This window comes from Coffea arabica, chromosome 6e (genome assembly GCF_036785885.1).
Source record: "Coffea arabica cultivar ET-39 chromosome 6e, Coffea Arabica ET-39 HiFi, whole genome shotgun sequence".
Lineage (NCBI taxonomy): Eukaryota > Viridiplantae > Streptophyta > Magnoliopsida > Gentianales > Rubiaceae > Coffea > Coffea arabica.
Window position 1 is genome coordinate 7,104,683 of NC_092321.1, and position 25,984 is coordinate 7,130,666.

A 25,984-nucleotide genomic window follows, 5' to 3' on the forward strand; every position below is an offset into this window, starting at 1 on the left:
GTCAAAAGAAACAAACAAATTAATAGGTTCACTAAAACTTGACCGTCAAACTTTCGGTAAACAAATTAAGAAAAACGTACAACTTTTTTCACGACGAAAGAAAAGCGTGGGGATTAATTTAAGTAAACCCGAATTTACCAGAAAAGGTAAAAGAGAAAAACAAATTGTACACTACACAAAAGTTTTAGAAATTACTGCAACTTATGCAGTAGTTTATAATTATACTGCTTCCCTCCCAACAAGGAGCTAGTATTAATAGCGGGGGAGCTGCCCTAGCATACGGAGTAGTAAATTCTCTGTACCCTCCGTCTCCCAGGCTTATACCTGCCGAGAAGGATGAGTAACTCGGTTAACGGAGTAGGCGGTAGCAACCGTGCCACCACCTCCGTAAACGGCGGAGGCGGCCCCGCCGTGGACAAGGGCGTGGATTACGCCAACTACTTCTGCACCTACGCCTTTCTGTACCACCAGAAAGAGATGCTGTCCGACCGAGTTCGCATGGACGCTTACTTCAATGCTGTTTTTGAGAACAAACACCACTTCCACGGAAAGGTATGACTGTGTTCAAGCCCCTATTTCTCTTCTTTCTCCGCCTCTTGTATGCATTATATGCTTTTTTTTTGGTATTATTAAGCTTAAAGTTTGGATTTTTTTAATCCGGTATTCTCAAAGAATTTTTTTTTTTCTGGAAGGAGAGGGGTGGGAAGGAAGCAGGAGGAGGGAAATAGGACGCTTTGAATCAAGTTGTCGTTCTAAGACAAGTAACATAGACTGTATTCAATTTCTTTTTTACAAGTTTTTGATATAGTTTCATGCCGGTGGACTTGTGTACGTAAGTTGGATTAGCTTGATGGGCAAGTGATGAACTTATTTGTCAACAAATGATGGGTAAGTTTAATCAAGAAAAAGGTGGAAAATGGTTACTTTGTGAAAATAGATATACCCTGTAAAAGAATCCCAAACACATTGAACCCACAAAAAGAAGAAAACGTAAAAATTTAAAAGATCGCCCTTTAAGTGTCAAAGATAGGTGTAGGAAGTGTGTATATTAGTGCCTTTTTTTTCCCAAATGTTAAAAAAATGTAATTTCTTTTTTTTGTCGAGAGTCGTTACTCAGTCGTTGCAACCATTGTCTTTATTTGTATCGGGGCTTTTGGTTGAGACAAGGACTAAATTGGTGAATCCACGGAGCAGACTGTTCTGGATGTAGGAACAGGGAGTGGCATTTTAGCAATATGGTCAGCTCAAGCAGGCGCAAGGAAAGTCTATGCAGTGGAAGCTACCAAGATGGCACAACATGCCCGTGAACTTGTAAAAGCAAATAAGCTCCAGGATATAGTTGAAGTGATTGAAGGATCAATGGAAGATGTTACACTTCCAGAGAAAGGTTTTAAATTTTTTTCTTAGTATTGGCAATATTTTATGTCATTGGTGTTCATATTACTAGTGCACATGAGTCTTATACGGGAATTTTGTTTTGGTGGTTAGTTGATGTAATCATCTCAGAATGGATGGGATACTTTCTTCTGCGTGAATCAATGTTTGACTCAGTAATTTGTGCCCGTGACCGCTGGCTGAAGCCAGATGGAGTTATGTGAGTATTTCCATTAGGTGATTTTGCTTAAAAATTGTCACTTTTGAGGGTTTCACTTTCACCTACCTAATCGTTTAGTGTGTTGCTCCCTTAATTTTACTCTTTGTTGGTAACAAATGTAATATGGCTATGCTCTTAAGGAAAAATGATAAAAAAAGTTCCTATATTGCATATACTACAATGTCACGTGTTTACCTGTGAAATTGATTTCTAGAATTGCCATTATATTGGATAACCAAATTGAGTTATTGCAATGCTACCTTTATAGAGTTCCTATCTTTAGGTACTTTTGATTGTTTCTTGCTAGTTAGCACTTTATGAAGGAACTTGACCAAACAAACTTTCACAGCTAAATTTGAAATTTTGCAAAATTCACCAATTATTATACATGGATTCTGGTAATGTTTCCTCACAGATGGATATTTAGTTGCCACAATGTCGGTGACGGGCTTTGAAGCTTAACTTGAGTAAGTCACTTCATATACTCCATAGAACTCTTAATGGTTATTTGAAGCTTGACTTCACAGCAGAATATTGTAGTCTATAGGATGTAAAAGATGAGGATTAAGGGAAAGGGGAAAATAAAATTCTGCTGCAGACTGCAGTACAGTTATTGAGCTCAAAATTATTGCGAGGCTATCGCAATTGTTGCACATGGGCCTGGCCTTTTCTTAGGTTTGTAAGTGGAAAAACAGGGAGACTGCTGTGTCTTTAGTGTCTTTCAAAGGAGTGAAGCTTGTGATTGGAACATGTTTGTGAATATTTGATGGAAACTTAAAAGGCTTAAATCTATGTACGACAAGTGAGCCATGGAAAATCCTTTTAGTGGCCAAGAAAACAAACTTGTAGTTGGCTGTTTGAAGTTGAGGGAATTGCTTTGGCAGGGTATTTTGTTAAGATAGGTGAGAGAAAGGCGGGTAGAAGCCGGGCAGATGTCCCTATCAAATATCATTATCTTTTCTTTTATTATTATTTTTTATTGTTAAATAAGTCCAAGACTTTTTACTTGGTATAAGTTCAATAACTTGGTAAAAAGTATCTACCTTTATGTGTGTGAGTGACTGACAAGGTTTACTAATATAACTCAAATGCCCCCTTTCCCTTCATATAACACAATTTGCATGGTGCAGACTGTTGATTCCTTGAGCTCTGGTCTTCAGGTATCCAAGCCATGCTCGCATGTGGTTGGCACCTATCAGCTCTAAATTAGCAAATCAAAAAATGAGCGACTTCGATGGAACCATTGATGACTGGTACAATTTTGTTGATGAGACTAAAACTTACTATGGTGTGGACATGAGCATCTTTACAAAGCCGTTCACTGATGAGCAGAGGAAATACTATTTACAGGTGTGGTGCAGAATCAGAAAATCAGTATCAGTTTCTAAACTGCCATAAATAACATGTGAACATTTTAAAAATACTGAATAAATGATACTTGTTAAACTGGTCTTGAAAAATGTGTTATTAATTATTAGACATCACTCTGGAATAACCTCCACCCAAATCAAGTTATTGGAGAAGCTGGCATTATAAAGGAAATAGATTGTTTAACAGCGACAATTGCGGATATACTTGATGTTCGGGCAAGCATATCAACTTCAATTTTTGCTGAAGATACCAGGTTCTGCGGTTATGCTGGATGGTTTGATGTCCATTTTAGAGTGAGTAGAGCTTCTTTTTTTGGGCATTTCATTTGGCTGATCAGGACTTCTGTATAGTAATTAAAGTACACTTAGAACACTCGTTTTTTGGTCACTAGGGAAGTATGCAGAATCCTGCTCAACAGGAAATTGAATTGACAACTGCTCCAAGTGAAGATTTTGGGACCCATTGGGGCCAACAGGTTGGTAGTAAGCACATCTTAGTATGGTTCCAGGCAATTTGTTATAACTTAGTTGAATTGATTTTCGCAAATTTTATACTGCAGTCCACAAGATATTCAAGGATAAAGTGGGTAGAAAGTTCTTTTGTGCCTTACGTCTTATGTGTTTATGGTTTTTTGGATTAGTTAGTTCCTTTTGTGCTTTTTATTTGGCATTAGGATTTCCTGAGTTTGGTGGCTGTGGAACCTCTAGAAATGCCAATAGTTGGCTAACATTTTGTAGTTGGAAATGAAGTAGAACGGAGTTTATGCTCTGGTTTTCATATCAAATAATCTCGAGTTTAATTTCATCCTTTCTCCATTGAGATCCCTCAAGGCAACCATGATGTTAGCGTTTCTTTTCTTCTTTAGTGTCATCTTTTCAAGCTCTATGTATCTGCTTGAGTTTTTAGTATTTGTACTCAATGAACCTCAGGCAAATATCCAGTGCAGTTTACTGTTATCATTTCCATAGTCCATGACATACCAAGAGGGTTTGTCTCTGTGTTTCCATCTTTGTAAGTTTTATATGATGCGTAGTGAGTTCTTTCTGTTATGTCATAAAGTTGCTTTCCAAAATTTTGTATTTTAGTAATTGTTAGGTTCCAAAAAGCTGCTTTTCACTTGCTTTGCAATGAGTCACACAGTGAATATCAGGAACAATAGAAAGTTATTTTAATTTGCAAAATTTGTGTTCCTGTTTTTTCTATATTGCCTTATTGTCCTTCTAATTTGTTGGCTACAGAGTTCTTAATGCTGTTACAATATTGGTGTCTGTCTGGGTTTTGAAACTGTTATTAGAGGTTCCAATCATCCTATCTTTTTGGTCAGGTGTTCCTCTTACATCCTCCTCTTAGCGTTGGCCAAGATGATGAATTAATCATCCATGTTTCCATGAATCGCTCTCAAGAAAATCATCGATTAATGGAGATTGACTTTGGCTGTGAGATAAGATATTCTTCTGGGAAATTGCTTCCCCCTTTCAGAAATAAATTTTACATCGAATGAGAAGCAGGGTTGCTGATAACTTGCCAAGGTGAAATTTATGTCATAAATCTGCTTACAGATTAGCCAAACAAGAATTTTCTTTTATCCATGCATAGGATTTGAGATGTTAATTACTTGTCAAGTTTTTAGAAGCACTGACGTTAACGTTCTTCAATGTTTGTCAATACGCTATCTTTTTTTGTGGTGTCCAATTGTCATTTCTTAAATGCAGAATGAAAAGCTGGAAGGCTTTTTTCGGCCTCTTATATAGCAGATTTTATGGGATATTTAGTATGTAAATAAAGCGGAAAAGAAAAAAGAGAGAAAAAAAATGCTATGATTTTCATCCAAGGAGGGAAAAATGTAGAATAATTTATTTAACTAATAAGTAACGGTTGTACAAATACTACTATCACGACTGATTGCTTGGCTTGACAAGATGTATTATGCATATTGCCAACAGTCAGTGGTAAGCTTATACGGACAAACTTATGAATCTATTACATAATTGTATTTTAGCATGGGCGCAGCTTAGTTTAGCCTCTTATCAACATTTTGTATCCCATAACTGCATCTACAGGATGATGCGTATGGCGCTGGGGCAGCCTCCTGCATAGTCTTTGTCTGGAAGCTTTTCTAAATTGGAATAGAGTTTATTTGATTCCATACTCTGACCCATTCGATTGAAAGCAGTCTGTGTAACTTGTTTCATTTGAATGTTTCAGGTTGTGGAACTGTTTCATCATTTTTCAACTAGGAATTGCTTGTGGTTGGTTTCTTAATAGAATGTTTCTTTTTCTTTGATCCAAGCTGGCTGGCAAGTCAAAGTAAATCTGTGGTACGCATGAGAATCTTGCGAAGCTTTCTCAGGGTGTATCGAACAATTTTGTGTGGTCGTCTATTCCAGCGCCTGCATACAAAGAATGGACGACTTCGGAATCCAAGTGCATCTTCTCTGGAACTCATGCATTTCAGTTGTATTTTCATTTCGGGTCGTTTGCAACTTGGGTTTTCTCTGTGAGAGCCTTGAATTTTGTTAGTTTGGTTTTACTTTAATATACACCTGCTCTTCTTTTCCCCCCTTCTCTTCCTCCCGGGCAGCTTCTGGGGTTGGGGTCTTGGGTGAGAGTGAAAAACGACCCAAAGGGGGCATATAGAGACTGGATACCACCACTTATAAGTTGCAATTAATACTACTGTAATCTAGTGCCTGAGAGACACGGCATCCAAAAACTTTATCGTCTAATGGGAGATAGCCCATCTTCCTGGGTTTCTTATTCAGTAGCTATGTTTCATCTTCTTCATTTCAGCTACGTTTGCTATCCAGCAGTAGTGATTTTGAGAGGTCTGCGTCTAAAACAGGAAACGTGTTGATTTTTTGACAAGCAAGCAACCACATTCTGTGTCGTTGGTTCCAAAACCAAAATAACACCACATCCCTTCACCCCTACAACAACAACAACCAATAAAATAGTATAAATAATATGCAGAAAGAAAAGGAAAATGCACCCAGAAAAGAGGAAGAGTTGCTGGGGCAATTCAGACCTGGTTTATCCGCCCGTAGCTAAAGACCAAGGCGGCTGGGTTGAACGGGTGACATCGGTCCCTTCCCTTTGCGTAGTTCATGGGTTTAAATCAGAGTGATTACAGGGCATCGAGCATGTGGTAACAATTAATTTAGACGTATAGATCACGTGGACACTCTTTAATTTAAGTACGTTGCAAGCTTGATTCTCTCGAAAATTTGGCAACCTTCAAATGTCAAAAGGAGCCCATAAGTTCAGGGACTGGAGTGATGGCTCGTTCTGTCTTTCTTTTGAGGAGTTCGAAAGCAATGGGATTCAAGTGGTTTCTTGGCATCTTTCCACTCTTTACGATTCCCCGGTACTATAAACGCACGGACCTCCAGCACTCCTCCTGTGTGTGTGCATCTTGTTATTCTTTAGACCTTTCCAAGAATTTTGTGTATGCCGCCAGCCATTGTCGCGTTACTACGTACCGGCCCTGAGAAAATGTATAGAACTGCGAATGTCTCGCGAGTCTCCGATGAGTATATGGTGAACATATCACCGGCTGCAAAGGGCTCTCCAGTGCCAAAAATGCTGATTGCTGCTGATCATCTCCCGACCAGGTTGAATGCAACCAAGAAAGAAATCCCTCCTCCTAAGTCGTCAGGAGAGAAAGCAGTACATCTCATCCCGCTAGTCTTGTCACTCTGTGCTCTAATTCTTTGGTTCTTCTCCAAACCGGTTACAATTCCGGGTGGAGTTCATTAGTTGTTTAGCGTGTTTGATTTACCTCCAGCTCGAAAGGCAAAAGTTTTTGTAACGACCACCTTTGTTGTTTTAGTTGTTTCAAGAAGCGCGACAAATAAGAATGTAAGAACAGTCGTGAAGTTGAGCCGAGTGCGGGAAGACGTCATTAATTAGGATGATGTTGGTTGTTTTCTTCGTGTTATACGCTAATTGACATTCTAGTCCTGCTGAAAGTCTAAATTTGAAACTCTTATGCTGATCAATCAAAGACGATGGAGGGCTTCAGAGGGCACCAAAAGACATTGCAGATTCTGGCCCTCAACTTAACACAAAGCAAACTACGTATAACAAAATGTAGAAAGATAAAAGTATATATTCGAGACAGAGGGATATGAAAGCTAATGACATATACGGCTATACCACTTGCCTTCGCCCCTTTCATGCAAGTAGCGTCCAAAAAACTGAAAAAGACTAGTGAAGATGCTGATAAGGAAAAAAAAAAAACTTTTAATTGGTGTCATCTGTGTAGATGTTAATGTCATGCAAGTTTTTTCCAAATTTAAGATAATCCGATGTAAGAGTTTTATTCTTTTTTTTTTGCTTTTTCGGGTAGATGTTAGCTGTTTTTTGGGGTGTTTTTTGAAATATTTTACTGTAGCAATATTGGTGAAATTTTTTTACCGTAGATAAGATTATTTTTTAAGGCTGTTTTTGGTATTTTTGATGTTGTTTTTGAGGTTATTTTTTGTGTTTTTAAAATTATTTTGATATGTGTATTATTGTAACATATTGTATATGAAAAAACTTGTTTTTTAGAAAATGATCAATCCAAACGGATTAATTTCACTGCCTACTCCTAAAAAAATTTAGGATGGAGGGAAGCTCTTAATCGGTTAAATTCCTGAGCTAGAGGTGCTGAAGTCGCTCGCTCGAACAGTTTATTAGTTTAATCTCCAAAACCACTGTTCTTTTCAGTTGGGCCACTGGCAAAGGTTCTGGATTAGGAACTAAACGGATAGTAGTTTCCTAGGGGGCCCGGCCCTTAACATTGGTTTGCGCCGCGGAGTATATAGGTTTCTTAGCAGCTGGTTTAGCTGTCACGTTACCTGTCATATCAGTCTATTCTTAATTTTGTTATCTTCAGCTACGGATTACCTTTCATCGATAAGGAAAACCATTTTGTACTTTTTGCTTGGATCACCATCTCAAGAGGTTATTAATCAACTGTTATTAACCACTCAAATTTTGTTGCTCAAGCAGGGAATAAAAATGGCGCCTCTTCACTCGAAAAGCTAATTAAGTAGTCGTTCTGGAATTAATAAGCAAGGATGCGGGTGGAAGTTTGCACATTTTCGTACTATCCTGGTTAAATGATTTTTTTTTTTTTTTTTGGGGTTGCCATCTCGATAGTAAATGAATTGTTATGAGTCAAAGTAAATTACCTTTTTTTTTTTTTTAAGTGGGAGATTTTTGTTCAAGATTTGCTATTTACAATCTTTCTCGTTTCACCATTCAATCTAAACCTCTTCTAATAAATCAACCTTATATCTTATCCCTTTGAACTTCTAAATGTGGTCAATTTTTTTTTAGGAGTCCAATAATTGACAGTCAAATTTCTATGTTTCTTTTCATAATATCAAATCGACCATTATTTCAACTAGAAACATAATTTGTATCATCAATGAACTATCCATTCTCAATTTAGACAAGCATTATTTTTTCACAATTCGGCTGTTTAGATTCCGCAACTCTTTTTCCATCTTTCTTTTGTTTTTCCCTTTTTCTTCTCATAATGGTAGACTTTACAACTCTTTGATTCTTCATTCGTCTATGGCTATCAACTGATCATAATAATTTCTTTTAGGCTCTGTTTGTTTAACAGAAAAGTCGTGTAAGAAAGTTTATCGTATAAAAAGTGAAGTGAAATGAGGTAAAGGAAAAAGGAAACAAATTTTGCCACATGTGTTTGGTTAACAAGAAAATGATGCAAGAAAATAAAAACTCTATTTGTATAGCCAAAAAGTCACGGAAAAAATGGCTAGTATTTTCGTTAATAGAAAATAATCAATACGGAACTTCTTCATTTTTTGTATTTAAAATATGTAGAAATGTGTAATAATTATAACATTTTGCATACTGGAAGAGTTGTTTACTTGAAAATTAATCATATTCTTTAATAATATACGTGTGTGTGCATATATAGTATATATTATGTGTGTATAAGACTATAAGTTAATTCAAAAATATATAAACATAAAAAATGAGCATAAAATGTAAAAGAAAAAAAATACTTATGTCGTATAAATTCAATAAATTACTAATTCATTAATTATTAACATAAAAATAAAATGTCTAACTACAAACCAGCTGTTTGAATTATAAATTCTAAAATATTCTCATTTATGTAGGAGTTTAGAACGGAGGACATAGTTTAGAAAGTAAGAAATTGTAATAAAAAACGACTCAGCTAAATCTTTTCCATGACACAAAGTTTTACTGGTTGACCTCCTTCTGTTTAATCTGAAATTTCCTAAATGTTGAACAACCAAAAACTGACTGTTTCTTGCATTGCTTCAACAAAATCTTGTTTGATCCAAATAAAAGAAGTAAACAAGTTGCTACTAATTTGGGAACTCTTGTATTAACAAAATTAACGTTCGACAATGGTTGGCAACTCATATAAAAGTTGACTTGACTTGACTTCTAACAAACGAACAAAAAGGGGGGGAAATAACAAGAGAAACTGCAAAGCAAGAAAAATTAAAGAGAGACCTACTATTTATTGATTGACAAAAAGAAAAAGAAAAGAAAGTCGTGGCTGGTCAATAAAGTTGCGATTTATCCATTTTCAGTGTTAATCCTAAATTACTTTTGAGTTTTGACTAAAGTATACAAGGTAAATGGATCCCAGTGTCACTGTCACAACTATACTTTTTTTTTTTTTTTTAAAAAAACAACTATCAACCTTAATACCTTCATGTGTTGCGGATTAATCAACTCAAATAAAAAGATTCAATTTCTTGAACTCAAAAAAGAAATTTACCAGTAAATTAGTTAAGATCGTTGTGCCTTATTTTACTAACAGCAAATAACACACCTTATACGTACACGTACAAAAAAAAAATAAAAAAAAAAATATATATATATATATATATTTTTGAAAAAAGGTCAATTAAGAAATCAAAATATGTTAAACGTAAAAGAAGGTCGAGCTGATAGAAAAATAAAATTTAAAAAATAATTTTTTTGCTTGATATGTACAAGGGCATTGTTGAAAATGAAAAAGATGTGCACCAGATACATCCATCGTTAGAGTAGCAATTAATATATTGACAAAACTAATACATGAAAAATTAACTAAATGAAATTTCACGAAATACATCAATGCGTAAAACTATTAAACTATACCATCATCACCTGATAACATGGTAGGCATAAAGATCACAACCTCAGGGTGATCATCATCCATGCTTCTAAATGGGGAAGAAATCTCCTTTCAAAATCTGAATTCTGATATTGGGTTGGCATAGCATTAGATTAAAGAAAAGAAATCATCTAAGTTTTGAATATATATATATATATATATATGAATAAATCTTATATATATTGACAGTGTATAATATACTATCACCGTTTGACGCATGACATGTGCGTAAAAATTGAATTTCAGTTTCAAATTTTACATAGTTATCATTCATCCAACGCTGATATAATATATACACTGTCAATATAAGAAAGATTAATCATATTTTATATATATATAGCTAATTACTATGCTATCTGCGCCTAATAGATGTTACAGAAGTTAGTAGAATGAGAGAGAGAGCGTAATGTAATGCACAGCAAGCAAAACAGAGCAATTGTTCTTTGGCAGTTGGTGGCTTGGCTAACAATACACGGGCCACAACAATATAAGTAAATATTATATTCTTTATTTGTTTCCTCATGATTTTCTTGCCGAAACCGTAGATTAAATAAAAATTAATGTCACTACTTACTAGTATTAGTATATTATTTCTCAACAAGAAAAATAATAAAAGTGTATTTTTTTCATAAAACACAAAGAAAACTGACGCACAAGAAACAAAAGAACAGAATAATACATCAACAGAAAATTTTTTTTTAAAAAAAGGCCAAAACAAATTTCAAACAATCCACTCCCTGCCTCTAAATTTCTCTCTATCTCTCCATGTTTCTCAATTGATAACCCAAAGCTGCAGAATAAAGAAAGGTAAGTTTGCAACCCATCTGTTATTTTTCTTCTTTGATTTTTTTTTTTAAAAAAATTTGTATTATTGATTTTCTTTAATCTTATCTGACTTGCTCGTTGGATTCAATTTCTTCTCTGCTTTCTGAGATTTCTTTCTTTTTGTTTTTTTTTTTTATTCTGGTGGCTAATTTTATGATATTATAGGAAAACATTGATTTTTCTGGATTGTTCAGTGTTTAATGCTAATTTTTCCCCCTTCTACCAGGGGCGCTGTTTAATTTATCTGTTGGCTGCTCCAAACATTTAACTATCTGGCAAGGTGTATGTGTTTGTATGTACATTTTGTCTTGTACGCAGACGTCTGTGTGCGTACGTGTTTCTATTTTTGTGTATTTATACTCCATTGCGTACATACTGGAATTATGATTCCACATGATTTCTTGCTATATTTGTTATAAATGTATCTGCATATAATGGTACTTCCTTTCCGATGGAATTGAGTTTATGCTTGCAGTTTTTTTCAAATTGAAAGCTTTCCTTTTTCCCCCCTCCATACTGGATATCTTCAGGATCAGTTGAATTTTGTTTTTAAAAAGTCCAGTTTGCTATAACGGAGCAGAAAGCTCTTATCTTTTATTTTGTTTTTTTTGTTTTTTTGGGTTTTGAATTGCGACTACATCCATCAGATTGTCCAAACTGCTACTAAATTTCATTGCTAGTTTTATGGTTTATTATGAAACTTGTAATTTTTCACATATTCTTATAGTTCCCTGTTCACGGAAAACAGGTTTCTTGACTAGATAAAAGGCTCATTGGAATCAGAATAAGCTAACATCATGAGATACAAGAAAGGGAGCGAAGTCGAAGTATTTTGCAAAGATGAGGTGCCGTCCGGCTCCTGGCGTTGTGGGCAGGTAATATGTGGCAACGGTCACCATTACACCATCAGGTGCATTATAGGGGCTAAGGATGAGGCAATATTTGAGAGAGTCTCTAGGAAGTCAATTAGGCCATGCCCTCCTGTTGTTCATGTATCTCGGAGCTGGATGCCTGGTGATGTTGTTGAGATGTTGCACAATTACTCTTGGAAGATGGCTACGGTCTCAAAGGTTTTAAAGGGAAACCACTTTTTGGTCAGGCTTGTCGGATCCTCGAATGAGTTCAAGGTTCACAAGTTTGATATCCGGCTGAGGCAATCTTGGATGGATGGGAAATGGATCGTGGTTGGCAAGGTACTTCCATTAAAATCTTATCTATTATTCAATCGAGTTTTTTATTAGTGGGTTTTTAATCACACTCTTGGAAGTTTCATTTGGTTAACCTGTGTCAACTGTCTCTTTCTTGATTTTGCATTTCTAGATGTGTATGTTTTGTGCTACCTACTGCAAAGCATAATCTGATTTGCGTTCATGTCTGTGTTATAGCATGTCAGACTTGTTGATATTTGTTTTTTTTTTCATTTTTTACATAGTAAGCCCAGTCAATGTATGACAGCCATTTGTCATACAATCTTCCTGGATACTGGTGCAGCATCTAGTAGTGAGATGCGAGCTCCTTGCTTGACTATCTTCATTAACTATCCCTTTTATTTTCTGCTTCAAACAGGGTTTTGGAAATTATGATGAAGAGAAATGCTGTGAACAGCCTTGTTTCAATTATAATTATATATCAGGCTCCTTTAAGGGGATAAAAGCAAAATTAGATTCCCACGAAGAAAAGGACTGTGTTGGTACTGTAAACAACATCAACTGCCAGGAATCACATATAGTTTCCAAGAAAAATCTAAAGAGAGTGTCTCACAATGTTTACCCTCAAGCTAAAGCACCTGAAAGTGCTCGAAAGTTTAGAGCAATCGAAAAAGGTGGTAGACATCATCGAGTGATTGTTGCTGATCCTTCCCCGTTGCCTGAGAAGGTAGAAAATTATCCTTATCCAAAGAAATTGCCAGGAGGAAAGGACATATGTTGTCTTTTAAACAATAAAACTACAATTTTCTCTCAAACGGATGAAGGGCGGATAAGAATCATTGATGTTGCACAATATTCAAACTCAAGAACTTCAGATTGTAATGATGTGGATGATGATGTGAGCTCTGTTGGCAGCTGTTCTATTGGTTGGGACGATCCCATTAAGTGGCCTTCTAGGATCTTGGCATGTCCTGTTGGATATGCTGACGATCATTCCAGTGATGCTGAGTCTGTTTGTCCGCTAAATAAAGAGGAAGAGAACTATTTACAACCCAATGAAGAGGAGTTGGCTGTGGAAATTCATAGGTTAGAGTTGCATGCCTATCGCTGCACTCTGGGGGCTTTATATGCATTAGGACCTTTAAGTTGGGAACAAGAAACGTTGATGACAAACCTTCGTATTTCCCTTCATATATCAAATGATGAGCATTTGATGGAGTTAAGGAACTTAACATCTAGTGCAACCGGCATCCACGTTAGTTGACAGAAAACTGATATCATATGTTTTCCTTCATATTTGTTGTTGCTCTTGTATGTAGAATTTCTTTTGCATTTTGTTAATAGCTTCTGAACATTGTAACAACAATGAAAGGATTCTATTTGACAGGTTGGATTTTGATTACAAAAAAAGTTACGTTAAGTCCCACTGAAATACTTTTTGTTAAGCATTTCTAGAATGCAGGGCCTATTTTTCAGCTCATTTCTTTCTTGCCAGATCTTCCTGCTTGTATTGAGGAGCTTGATGGTAGTAAAATTTGTTTAGTGTAAAGTTTGAAGTTTACTTCATAGCAAGTAGATTATCTTGCTGTAAAAGGGTGATGTTTCCATAGATTGTGGCGAACTTCCATTTAGTGCTTGTGTAGTTTAGGATCCGTTGGCATATTTAGTTTGATTCCCTCCGCACTGTTTACCAGCATGGTCTTCCTGTCTTTGAGGCATTATTGACACTTCACCTGTATTTCCAGGGCCCATTTGGAGGCTCGTACATCTTGATTAGTTCTATTGGTGATGTTCGGTTTGCCTCCTTTCTCTTGATGTAGACAATGGGGCAACATCAGCATCAAACTAGCTAAAGCAGGTTATTACACCAATTTTGGTATGATTCATGTTACTATTTGCCGCCTTCTTGGTTTACTCACTGCCTAGTGGCTACTAGAGTTAAAAAGCATTCCACGATGTAGGATACAAATTGACTGTAGGATAGGAGTTACGTACCCTGACCACTAGTCTTGTTATGCTAATTGACTATGATGTCGGATACAAGTTATGTACCCTGACACCTTGTCTTCTGTTCTGGTAATGCAAAGCAATTCTTTTTCCAAATAAAGTACATGCTGTTGAACATCCTTCAGCTATGCTTCCAACACTGAGCTCTGCTAGCTTGAGCCCAGGCAGATTTCCAATCATGTTGCAGTGATTTATGGAAGCTGTGGTTTTGTTTCTGGAGGAGGAAATGGAAAATTGGTGAGAAAATGGTTTACCGGATTCCTTTACAGACTGTCACAGATTGGCGTCTCTCCTGGTGTGATCTTACTCTCATGCTGTTGTAATTAATATGATTTGGCCTTGCAATTCCACATATTAATAATCTCTAAATGTTCAGCTGGTTGTATATCTTCAGCTGAAGGGAATGCACAAGTCCGAGTGTCTCCATGCTGTGCTTATTGGTACAACTACTTAATAATCTGCTCTTTGCATGTGTGAAACCTGATCCTCGATGTTGTCAAGAATTCGCGTCTTTTTGAGCTAGACTATTGCTACTTGGCATGCTGGCGGGAGACTAAAAGGAAATAAAGTTTGGAATGTCTGGTTTGTTAAATTTTTTGGAGAAAGCGAGATAACAGCCTTGCATTGGAGTGGCATATTTTAGTTCATATATTCCTATTTATATTTTCAGAATTGAATAGATCAGCAGATAGGAAAATTTGACTTCCAAACCTAGAAATGCCCTTGCGACTTTGAACAATTGTGTTATCTGTGTCTTGTACAATAAGCTCTTAGTTTAAATCATGTGGAGTTGTCATCAATGGTGAGAGAGAAGATACTTATCAGCATCAGTTTAGGAAATAGATTTCCATCAATGAAAGCTCCCTTTTCCCTAAAACACGGAAACGGTACCCATCTGTCTCTAGCAGGTCTGTTGCTCGCTTTGACATATAGCGAACCTTAGTTTGTGTGAGCGGTTTCACTGCTAGAAGCTGTCGTCCTCCTCCCCATGTGGAGCTACTTCACTAACTTATTCTGGGTTATTTCTCTTTGGTAGGAACAAGAAGGAAAAAAGTTATGATTGCTGGCAAAATTCTGCTGCAGTATACATATACGTAGGTGTGTAGGTGTCTGATTCTTCACACCTTTACGTTCTTATCATTTCTGGGTTGATTTTTCCATTGTTGTGTTGATTCTATTTCTTTACTTGACTACGTTCTGCAGCAATTGTACAGTCGAAACTGCAAGCGCCTTTTGATTTTCTATCTGGGGGGCTTTGTATCTTCATCTTCTTTCTTCCGTCGCAGATATGACGGATAATCTGTGCCTGTTGGTTTAAGTGTTTATTCATGCGGTTAAATATATTTCTGATGCGACTTCAGGTCCCGGCAATTATTATACGTCTGGATGGACAGAGTTGGTTGCCCGTCAGAAGGAGTGTTTGTTCCTTCGTCCCAAAACTCCTCTCGCCTTCTTCGTCCTCAATAGATCGATCATTGATTGTTGGTTCCAAGTTCCAACCAAAAAAAGGCTGCGTCAGCGTCATTCCTGACCTGTTAGCTGCTTGAACATGATGATGATCTGGAGATTCATTGACATTATTTAGATTTAATAAATAATCCAGTGACGGCGGGCTGAGGACTCGTTTGAGCCTGACTGCCTTGATTCAAAACTTCACAACGTACGACTACTGTACAATATTTTATTTATTTTTCCATTTTTGTCCGAAGGAGAAACAGGATTGAGAATGAGATGAAGATGTTTAGCTGAAGCCCAATTTGAAGTTTTGTGGGAGATGAAAGCTGTCCGCGTCACGGGCTGTTTGTTGCCAGCGGTATGTCCATCAATTGGGCCCCAAGATTTCAGATATAGTTTCAGTCCAGTCCATTGTAGTCTTGTTGTTACGACTATTAAATGCGTTGGGCCTGGGATCGGTGAAAACGGCAGAGACCAGGATGCTCCTCTACATTTAATGATCTAATTAGACGTGGATGGACATCATCATTCAATTATACGACTACTACTACCACTTATTTAATTCATGCTTTTTTCATCGCTTCCACTGACTATGCTTTTATTCTATTCTTAGTAAATAAAAAATGATTAACTCACCCAAAAATAAATAAATATTTTTTTAATTTTGAGAAAAGAAATTAATTTACATACGGAGGACAAAATAAGAATAGTATTTGATGACCACACAATTCTCTGCAAGGTTCCATGTGTCATTCCTAGAGATGGACATGCCCTAATATATATATATAATTTTTTCCGTAAAGAATTATCCCTTGTATATTAATTGTGATTAGAATTTAGAAAGAAGGTGCGCAATTGAGTAAAAGTCCCCCAGGCAAGAAACCTACAAATGAGTTGTACATTTATGTGGTTCCACCAAATCCTCTGCCATTGTCTTATTTGCATCGATCATGATTGGGTACTCCCATGTGATCATGCCTCCCCTCCTCCGCCTTTGCAGTTTGCAAGAGGGGGAGGGAGGGAGGAGAGATGCTTCCTGCAGGGGTTTAGCCTTCCTGGTCAGATCTATATACTATATGATGTAGGTATGATCCGAATCCTGTCTTCTTTTTCTTCTTTTTTTTTTCTTAATTTTTTTAAAAAAAAAAACAAAAAAGCCTAAAAAATATACTACTATGAAACCACAAACTTTTACATGCATGCTTCGAGTAGCAGCAGCAGCAATACAAAACACAAGTTTTTTCTGCCGTTTCATAATTAAGGCCAGCATGATCGATCATGCTGTGGACGAAAGATCATTGTCGAAGATTATACAACAGACATTTAGTGGATAAACTCAACTGATGTGCGTGCCAGCGACGTTCGTTGAATTGAGGATGTTGATCAAGTAAAATTGGCGGCCGTGGCTATATGCAAATTTACTTACCGTAGAGAAAGCTCATTCTCTACTTTGTGGAAGTTGCAAGATATTTGATTTGTCCCCAGTTCTATATACGATCACATGCAGACATGTGACCTGCTGGTGCTGCCACATATATACTTATGTGTATATATATATATATTTTACAATGAATAGTATAGCTTTCACAATCATTAATTTTATGGCAAGAAAAATAGCTTATTGGTCCGCCAGCCAAAGGGTGCAATGCATAGTGGCTGCCGTCCTCTGCGACTGTGCCTACTAAGCTCACATAGACATCAGCTCTATGTAGATATCCTGCATCGTAAAGACTGGATTAGTCATTAGATAGATATGTTACAGGGAGTGAGTGTCAATTTTCCCAACAGTCACCAACAACCATGGTGGTTGGTGGTCCTTTTCTTTTCTTTTTTTTTGGCTTTTGCTGGGCAAAAATGCAGACCATATATCCTCTCCTCTCTATTATCTGCTGTGTGTTTTGGGACGTAAGACTCCATCAGGCAAAAATGGGGAGGTTGCTTGAATAATGGCCCTTATCACATATGGCAGGTAGGATCAACATACTTTAGTAGATCATGAGCTAGCTAATTATTCTTCAACACAACTAGTGAGATATGGATTAGAAAGGAGTTTAATCGGGGGCTGATGAGGCATGAATTTATATGGCTAACTAATCATGCAGAGAATAGTCTCTGCCCCGTGGCCGCGGTGGTCTAATACGCAACAGTCCAGACAAAAATCCTATTGATCAGCTGCAGACATAAGCCAGCTCATTTGGCAGGAGACACTGAGGATTAATTTAACTAACTGCTGCTATTCTATAATTGGGGATGATTGATTATTCAAGGATCACAGCCCTTGAGCACTTTCCATGAGCTAAGCTAACTCCTCCTTAATGAGCTGGCAAATTCTGAAGGGAGTAACAGTGGACGATTATCTTGTTCTGCTTGTCAGGCATTGCGAACCATCTGATCATCTCAGGGATTCCTTCTAAAAATTTTGTTCTGATCAGATGGTCCATTGCTGCTGCATTAACTTTTTCGTCACATGAATCTCTGTCTGCAGAGCCATCGCTTCTTCTTGTTGGCTGTTAGTTGTCACTTGTCAGACTGTAAATCTGCAAATTAAATACTAGTCGGTGTTTTTCTTCTTCTTCTTCTTCTTGTTTTTTTTTTTTAAGGTTTTGAGTGATCCGTCTCTAATTATAAATAAATAAACTACGCTTCATTCAAGGCTCTTAAGGGGGGACTGAAACATCTTTGTGCAGAAAGAAAGAAACTCTTATAATTATACTACTCCGCTATGCTATCTTCTTCCTTCACTAATCGATACGTACGTTTTGAAGATCCCTCTCCTAAATCAACAATAATGGACCATGAGCTGGGCAAAAAGGGTCTCGTCGGCCTTTCAAACAAAAGGGCAATAGTAATACACCCTCTACTCTAATTCTATCCTGAATCTAAAAGTTAAAAAAGTCCGGCACTATAGGGAGCAAAAATGCTTTTGGCGTAGGACTCTAGGTTATCACACATTGTACCTTTTCACCAAAATAAATAAATAAAAACATTTTTTGAAAGCACTACTTGACTATTCTTTTTACCAACTTCAATATATTTATTTTATTTTTTATTATGATCATTAATTTTTTTTTTTTAATGTTTTTGGCAAAGCGATACCAATCGGAAACTTTTTGTATATTCACGCAGTATTATTAAACTTGTGCCAACAATTTTAATCATCCAAAACAGGGACATGTCTGATTTTAAATTGGGTGCCTTAGAATGTTAAATTTTGTCGTTTTATAGGGCTGGAGGGACATTGCCTCGTAGCACTGCTCAAAATCTGAAAAAAAAAGAAGAAGAGATTAATTAGAGGAACAAGGACAAACTACAAAGGAAGCACCCAGCTGTTGTTGCACAAAAATCTAAAAAAAAAAAAAATGAGAGAGTAATTGAGGACCCATATTAAAATACTACTAGTAGTACTGCTCTTATCGATGACAGCCAAATAAATGAAGCCAGTTAACAACAGGGCAGAACAAAACAAATCAAGCCGGATCATTATTACTTGGGATATCATATATCATGTGCTTCAAAATATTACAAGGGAGGCGTTTACTTTTTAATTGTTTTGCTAATCAGTAGTGTAGATGCAAATTGTTTAGAGGTCATGTGTTCCGATTCATGTAATTAATGAGAATTTGTACACTACTCCATATTGATTGACTTTAGCCTAATTATATGCTCCCCCCCACCCCCCAGAACAGTAACACTAGTTAATCCAGGGTGGTTCTTTTTTTTTTTTTTTGGGTTTTTGGAGGGAGGGTTTAATGGGTTTTGATCGATTCTATATACAGATAGCGTATATTCCGAAGCTGGCGTCCGTCCGTCATGGTAAAGAAGAAGAACAAACATGTGCTTTCAAGGTAGTACTCCTTTCGTTCTATTTTGATAGTATTAGTTTTTTTTTCTTCACATAATTTAAGAAAAAGTAGTTAATTTTATTGGAAAAATAAATTTAGATTGTTATTTTTCTAAAATACCCTTACATTAAATAAAGTTTGCTATTCATATATCAAAATGTTTTGAAAAACCTAAATGCATTAAATGGGGTAGGTTATATTCAATACTAACAATCTATACTCCCTCCGTTCCTTATTAGATGACCTGAATAACTAATTCTCTTAGATTAAGAAAGTTGGTTATTTTCTAAAAGTCAACAAAAGTTTTACTTTACTTCTCAAAATTACCCTTTATCTCTCTTCAACTATACCTAATTAATACTACCTGTCATTTAATTATTTAGAGTTCCAATTCAAGAAAATTGAAAGGGTAAGCAAGGGTAAATTTGGAAAAAAGTTCATAAATGCTTTCTTGATATCATAAAATGACAGATAAAAAGAAACAATGGATTAGGACATCTAATAAGGAACGGAGGGAGTATTAAATAAGGTAGTTTATAATAATAACAACTTACATTGAATAAGGGTATTTTAGAAAAATTAAAAGACAACTACATTCTTCAATTGGAGAGCGGACTGCAATTTGGGACAGACGAAAAAGGAAAACATAACTATTAAAGTGGGACGGAAGGAGTATTAGTATTACGATTGAGAGCGTGTGTGCATGGTTAAGAGCATGTCATTAGCAAAAGAGAAGGCTTTTTAAGGTAAATTATGGATAGGATCACATGGTAGATAGCATGCTTGGATTCCTTTAACAACAGGCTCTAAAACAAAACCAAAAAAAAAAAAAAAAAAGCTTCCGAAAAATGGAAGAGCAGAGAAAGAGAGAGAAAGAGGGTGCAAATGCACTCTGAGCACATGCTTTTCATAGGGACCATCATCAAAATCCCAAAGGGGGATGATAGAATTGAGAGAAGGTCCCAAAATTTATGATACTTGCAAAAAAATAAAAAGAAGGGTTGTGCACAAATCTCATTCTTGATTGTTACTTGCTACATTACAACTCAAAGGGTCCTAAACCCCATAAAGGAGAATGTGTAGTAGTAATACAATAGATAAGAGTTGCATTTGCATGCTGGGATACAGTTAGCTTTGCTTGAATAGAACATCTCTGTGTGTGTGTGTGTGTCTTGGGCACCGCAATTGTTCCTTCACTTTACAATCTTTGTAGTAGCACAAGGTGCTACCATCCTTTGTGCACATTGTTCTTCACAAAGTCTGCCTCAACTTCCAAGAACGGAGTCGATGCTACCATCTCTCTCTCTCTCTGTTTTTTTTTTTATAAAGTGTTTAAGTTTTGTTGAAATAATACTCTAACCAAAGTTATTTTGAAGAAACCAATAATGAGATTTTGTTTGCAACCCGTTAATAAAAAGATTTTGAAGACTAGAGGTGGTATTACATGAATGCTATAAAAAAGACTTAAAAGAGTTATCAATTAACACTACAACCAAACAAAACGTGAAGTTGCAGCGAATTTAGAGAAACATCTGATGTAGTTTATCAGAATCCCCTGAGAAATTTCATGTTTCTTATCTTGTAGTCTAGAACTGAGCCCTTCTTGTGAATGAGAATGAATGCTTTATACGTATATTATAGGTCATGGCATTATCTTCCAACAAGTAATTAGACAATGAGATAGAGTTAATGCGCGTACATCCAAAATTGTGACTGAAACTCTTACTATACTATGATAATCAAGTAAGATTAGTATCTTTAGTACCAAAAGCATGGGTTATTTGATCTCTTTTATTACCTTTGTACTCGGTGTAGGAAGAAAAGAAACTCAATTCAATAGTCAGGAAATTACTATTCAAATTGTATAACTAAATTACTGAAGCCACCAAGAAACGAAAGGGACACCATATGATCTAGCATTTGAACTTTGAGGATTGAGAGAAATGTGGAGGCATCATAATATTACAAAACTGTGTTGGATTGGAACTTGTGGACAATATACATTACATACAAGGGTGGGGGGGGGGGGGGTGGGGTTTGGGGTTGCTCTTAATCCTGAAATCCTAGCACTAGCTTAACTAACCCGCTGCTGTTGCTGCTTGGTACATTATATTTTTGCCGAAAATCCAATTCCTTTTGGCAACAGATACCGGCATTGATTACTGCTGCTTGGGGGATCATCAGTCAGTGAAATCAGGTGAAAAAAAATTTAAAAAAGAGAAGCAAGCAAGTGGGGGGCAACGTAACAAGGTATCTATCACCTGCTTCCTACAATTTCTATTGGGGGCTTCTCTCAGTCTCTTTTCTGGGTCATGCTGAAAATCAGTCAGTATATGCAGTCGCACAATGGCTAGGGTACGTCCAATTTTGTTTGAACTAGGACCGTCGATTTTGGGGAGTCACGGGATCATGGGACAAAGGGTGAAAGATGATAGGAGCCCCGTATTGCGGGTAGAGAAGCATCAGGACCGTCGGAGCGTGTTGATAACGTGGGGCCAGGCGAAATGTGCAGCGCTGAAGCATGATTGCAAGAGTTAGCTTGGCTTGGAGGATGGCTAGATTTTGGCCGATGCACTGCCGGACCCCCAACCCAAAGGGAATGAATGCCACGGGATGTTTGGCGGCTCGAGCCACCCCTTCAGAGAATCGAGCGGGGTTAAATTCATTGGCGTCGTTTCCCCACAAGGCATGGTCGTGATGGACGGCGAGGATTGGTATCAAAAGCTCCGTGCCGCTGGGGATCTTGCATCCTCCTAGCTCCATGTCAGCCTTTGCTCGTCTGATCGTCGCGACAATTGGCGGGTATAGTCGGAGCGACTCGTTTAGTATCATGCTGATCTGCACCGTCATCATCGTAACAACAATCAATTGTTTAGTGGTACAAAGTAATTTTTTTTATTATTAGTACGGATAAAAGAAAGATTACGGTGGTGAAGGGGAAGGGTTGGAATGAATAATAAGACGAGAGAGATTATGAATAGGAGATTCTGACTTAAAAAAAGAAAAAAAAACATTTGGTTGGACATGATAAAATGACATGTATAAAAGACAAAAACTGCATTTAATTTTCGTTCTTTGGGGGGAGGGGGGAAGTTGATAATAATGAGATTAAGATTGAAGCATAATAATAGTAGAGTCGTAATAAGTACCGTCTTAAGCTTGACAAGATCATCTTTGGAGGGGATGTCACGTGGTCCGCACACCTTGAGCACCTCGTCACGTGCTCGGTCCTGCCATTCTGGGTGCATTGCTAGCAAAACGGTCGTCCACGTCAGCAAGTTGGATGTTGTCTGCTCCCCGGCAAAGAAAAAGCTCTTGCATTCCTCTGCTATATCTTTCACCGTAATTACTGATGATGGGAATGGACACGAATTGGAATTGGAATTGGCATTTGATTCCCGCGCCCTGCTACTGCTACTGCTGCTGCTGCTGACCCCTTTCATGCTTGCTTTGATCATTAATCCCAGCAAGTCCTTGGGTCCATTTTCCTTGATTTCGCTCCCCCAGTTTTCTTTCCTTTGATCGATCACCTTCATCAGTGATTTCTTGATTTCCTTGTCCAATTTCCAAGACTTCATGTTACTTCTCGTGGGCAAGAATCTAAAGCACCCAGGTAAAACACCAACAATTATTACTCTCTAACACTTGATTATTAAAAAATACTCAGTCACCACTGACTTGACTTGTACTACTACTATTTAAATACTCAGCACATAATTCCTTACACAGATATATATATATAGACACACACACACACACACAGAGATAGGTGTATAATTTATTCAGCGTAATTAAACATGACAGGCTCATGACTCATGAGGAGGAGGAGCTACGCCTCTACTAGGAAAGGAAAATATACATGTATATGTTGTTTTGCAAAGTCCAACATACGCGCAGGCGCAGCAGAGGCAAGATTTACTCCAAGGACCCAACCAGATAGATAAGCATGACGGAGGACCTGATTAAACTTGTACTGCTACCAGTAGAAGTTACTTGTTGTACCTGTAACCTGGGATGGAAACTTTTTGGAAAGCCTCGGAAGCAAGCACCATTTGTTGAGCTTGGAGCCGGAAAATGGCTTTTCCTTCCTCGTAGCTGCGGCCAAAGGCTGCCCGGGTCACAATATCCTCTGTCAAGTTCTGGAACCATTCCGATACTTCAATTTCAATCTCATTTCCTTCCCCACTACCGTTTGCCGGAGCGAACCATTTGTCCAACATTTCAACCACGCTACTCGCCCCCATCGGTATTAACAACTGGAAACAACAGATAAATAATATTTTATCTTAATACTACCATCAATAATTATCACTGGGACAACTGACAAGAAGATCAAAAATTATCAATAATAGACCTGATTAGTTAATGCTTAATAGTTAGTTAGTTTTTTTGTAACATAAAAGAGTGATATTAGTAGTAGTACTTTGAGATTTTCCATATGGAAGGTAGGTGTGATGATTTTTCTGTGGTGAGCCCATTTTTCCCCTTTGAGGCTGAGCAAGCCATCGCCTTCGAGTTGCCTGATGAGCGGGTGCGCTTCATTTTTCTCGTAGAATTCAGATTTTGATGTGAAGATTTCTCGGATGAGGTCGGGATCCGCCACCGTCAGTCGAACGTTCGGTCCGAACCATACTAGAAATGTTGCACCTACAAAATGTTAATACGGTCAGCTGCCATCTGAACGTACCACGGCATCCATAAAACAAGGAAACTGTATCTGTGTGTATGTTCAAAAAAAAAAAAAAAAAGGTGGAAACGAGTATGTATAACAGGTTGGATTCTTGGGTTGGAAAAAAAATGATGAAACAAAGGCAGCAGCCACCGATTCTGCTAAACAATGCAAGTGCACGGATATAATGCAGACCGTAGACCCTACAATTGAGAAAGAGAGTAAGAGCAAAACAAAAGAGAAGTAGGAAGAAGACAATTACAAACTAATACAACTACCTAACAAAATGCGACTTCGTTATCAAACTTGAGCCTCCAAGCTAGGAAAAGAACTCCAACAAGAAAACAGAATTCTTGATGATGATGATGATGATGATGAGTTGATAACTCCATGACCAGAAGAAAAAAACAGAAATGATATGCAGCCAAAAAAAATAAATAAATATTTAAAGCTGTGACCATTTGCAGTGATTTGGGAAACGAGAATGAGTTGTAATGAAGCTGGCAGTAGCAGCAGAAGAGGCAATGAGTAGCGAAGCCCTGCTCGGGAGAAATGATTTGTCTGGTTATTTTAAACAAGATAACATATGAGGTTAACCAATGTACAACAATGGAGAGAGGGAAGAGTGGAGTACTAGACTAAAGGTGTGGTCCGAATCTGAAACTTCCAAAGTTTTTGCACAACAGTCGCCACCAAAACTCAAGGACAAACAGCGTAAAGAAACATCCCCTTAAATGAAGCATTTCAAAAAAAAAAAAGAGTTGTCTACATTGCTGCTGAGATACATAGACACAGGACATCACCACGAAAGTGACACTATCTGGAAGCAGAAGATTTATGGGAAAAATAAGAAATAATCTAAAATATTAAGTTCCAGAGTTGAAAAAGAATTTTCATGTGAACCGACTGATTCAAGATGCTGGAAAACTGCATGCTACAAGGAAATTGTATCAAAACTCGTGTAGTTTTGACAAGCGTTCTCGTTGAAAGTTGGAACAGAAAATTTGAGAAGCTTCCTGGAGGAGATTGATTGCAGCCCCGGGGGGGGGGGGGGGTGGGGGGGAAGAAAACAAAGAAAGAAACGCTGAGAACGAACTAACCATAGATTTTGCGCCAGTGGTGATAGAAGGAGAGCACCCGTGGGAGTATGTTGTGGGAAAAAGGCATGGGTTGAGAAGAGGCCTTCAACATTAGGCTCACGAGCTCCTTGGCATTGCCAACCAAGAAACGATAAGGGGGTCCTCTAATACCTTGTTTGGAGAAATGTTCCTCTATTTTTCTCGGTCTCCACCATAGCAAAACTAAGACTTTGAGCATAAAATAGGAGAGCAGGGAAGAGATGAGGAGTAGCTTGAGGCAGTGCAAGAGTTTTTCTTCTTCCATGGATGGCTAGCACGAGAGGAATTCAAGGCAGCCTTTTTTCGTCCTTTTCTTTTTAAAGGCCCGGGAGTTGGTTTTGTGGTTCGGAGCAGGGGCAGGAGTGCAGCAGCTTTTTATTATTGGGCTCCTTTGTTTTGCTTCTTGCTGTTCTTCTTCTTATCTTCTTGTTAATATATGGGAGTAGTACTGCTCCTATTTGTTTAAGTCTGCTGTTGGTATTGTTGTAGTTTGTTTGTTGCTTCTCAGCGTCTTCTCCTTTTAATGCCAACAAAGTTTGTGTCTCTCTGTGAGAGAGAGAGATTTGTTGGCAAGGCCAACGGCGTAGGGGCCGCCATTGGAATTAGAAGGGTCAACGAATGACGAATTTCTTTTACTTCTATATTATATTAAGACAATGTTACCCTTGTCTTTTCTAACTAGTATCCTTATATCCCTTGATTCTTTTACCCAGCAGAATCGCCAGCTTCTTCTTCCTTTTTTTTTTTTTTGGAAAAAACAAAAAGAAAGACAAACATAAAGTTATGTAATGTTAGC

The 25,984-nt window shown here is 37.4% G+C and overlaps 3 protein-coding genes across 7 annotated transcripts; 2 read left to right on the forward strand and 1 right to left on the reverse strand.

Annotated features, from left to right (window-relative positions):
* The first annotated feature begins 260 nt into the window (after positions 1-260).
* Positions 261-5,726, forward strand: LOC113697043 (protein arginine N-methyltransferase PRMT10-like). Of its 4 annotated transcripts, none has more exons than XM_027216465.2 (8): positions 261-552; positions 1,195-1,387; positions 1,489-1,594; positions 2,755-2,944; positions 3,073-3,258; positions 3,357-3,440; positions 4,290-4,494; positions 5,171-5,726. In XM_027216465.2, the coding sequence occupies exons 1-7, from the start codon at positions 337-339 to the stop codon at positions 4,464-4,466; spliced, it is 1,152 nt and encodes a 383-aa protein (XP_027072266.1). In that variant the 5' UTR covers positions 261-336; the 3' UTR covers positions 4,467-4,494; positions 5,171-5,726. The 4 variants fall into 4 exon arrangements, with proteins under 4 accessions (XP_027072266.1, XP_071910938.1, XP_027072267.1 ...); XM_072054837.1 differs by having other exon boundaries at positions 5,256-5,726; XM_027216466.2 differs by having other exon boundaries at positions 414-552; positions 693-1,387.
* A 5,021-nt stretch (positions 5,727-10,747) lies between these two features.
* Positions 10,748-13,577, forward strand: LOC113695253 (uncharacterized). 2 transcript variants are annotated; one of them, XM_027214270.2, is made up of 3 exons: positions 10,748-10,931; positions 11,698-12,142; positions 12,516-13,577. In XM_027214270.2, exons 2-3 carry the CDS (start codon positions 11,747-11,749, stop codon positions 13,359-13,361), a joined length of 1,242 nt encoding a protein of 413 aa, XP_027070071.1. In that variant the 5' UTR covers positions 10,748-10,931; positions 11,698-11,746; the 3' UTR covers positions 13,362-13,577. The 2 variants fall into 2 exon arrangements, with proteins under 2 accessions (XP_027070071.1, XP_027070077.1); XM_027214276.2 differs by lacking the exon at positions 10,748-10,931 and adding an exon at positions 11,151-11,386.
* A 7,714-nt stretch (positions 13,578-21,291) lies between these two features.
* Positions 21,292-25,683, reverse strand: LOC113695069 (cytochrome P450 734A1). Its single transcript, XM_027214027.2, has 5 exons — positions 25,171-25,683; positions 23,825-24,048; positions 23,404-23,657; positions 22,551-23,001; positions 21,292-22,239 (listed from the first exon to the last, which is right to left on the reverse strand). The coding sequence occupies exons 1-5, from the start codon at positions 25,451-25,453 to the stop codon at positions 21,778-21,780; spliced, it is 1,674 nt and encodes a 557-aa protein (XP_027069828.2). The 5' UTR covers positions 25,454-25,683; the 3' UTR covers positions 21,292-21,777.
* Between the last annotated feature and the right edge of the window lie 301 nt (positions 25,684-25,984).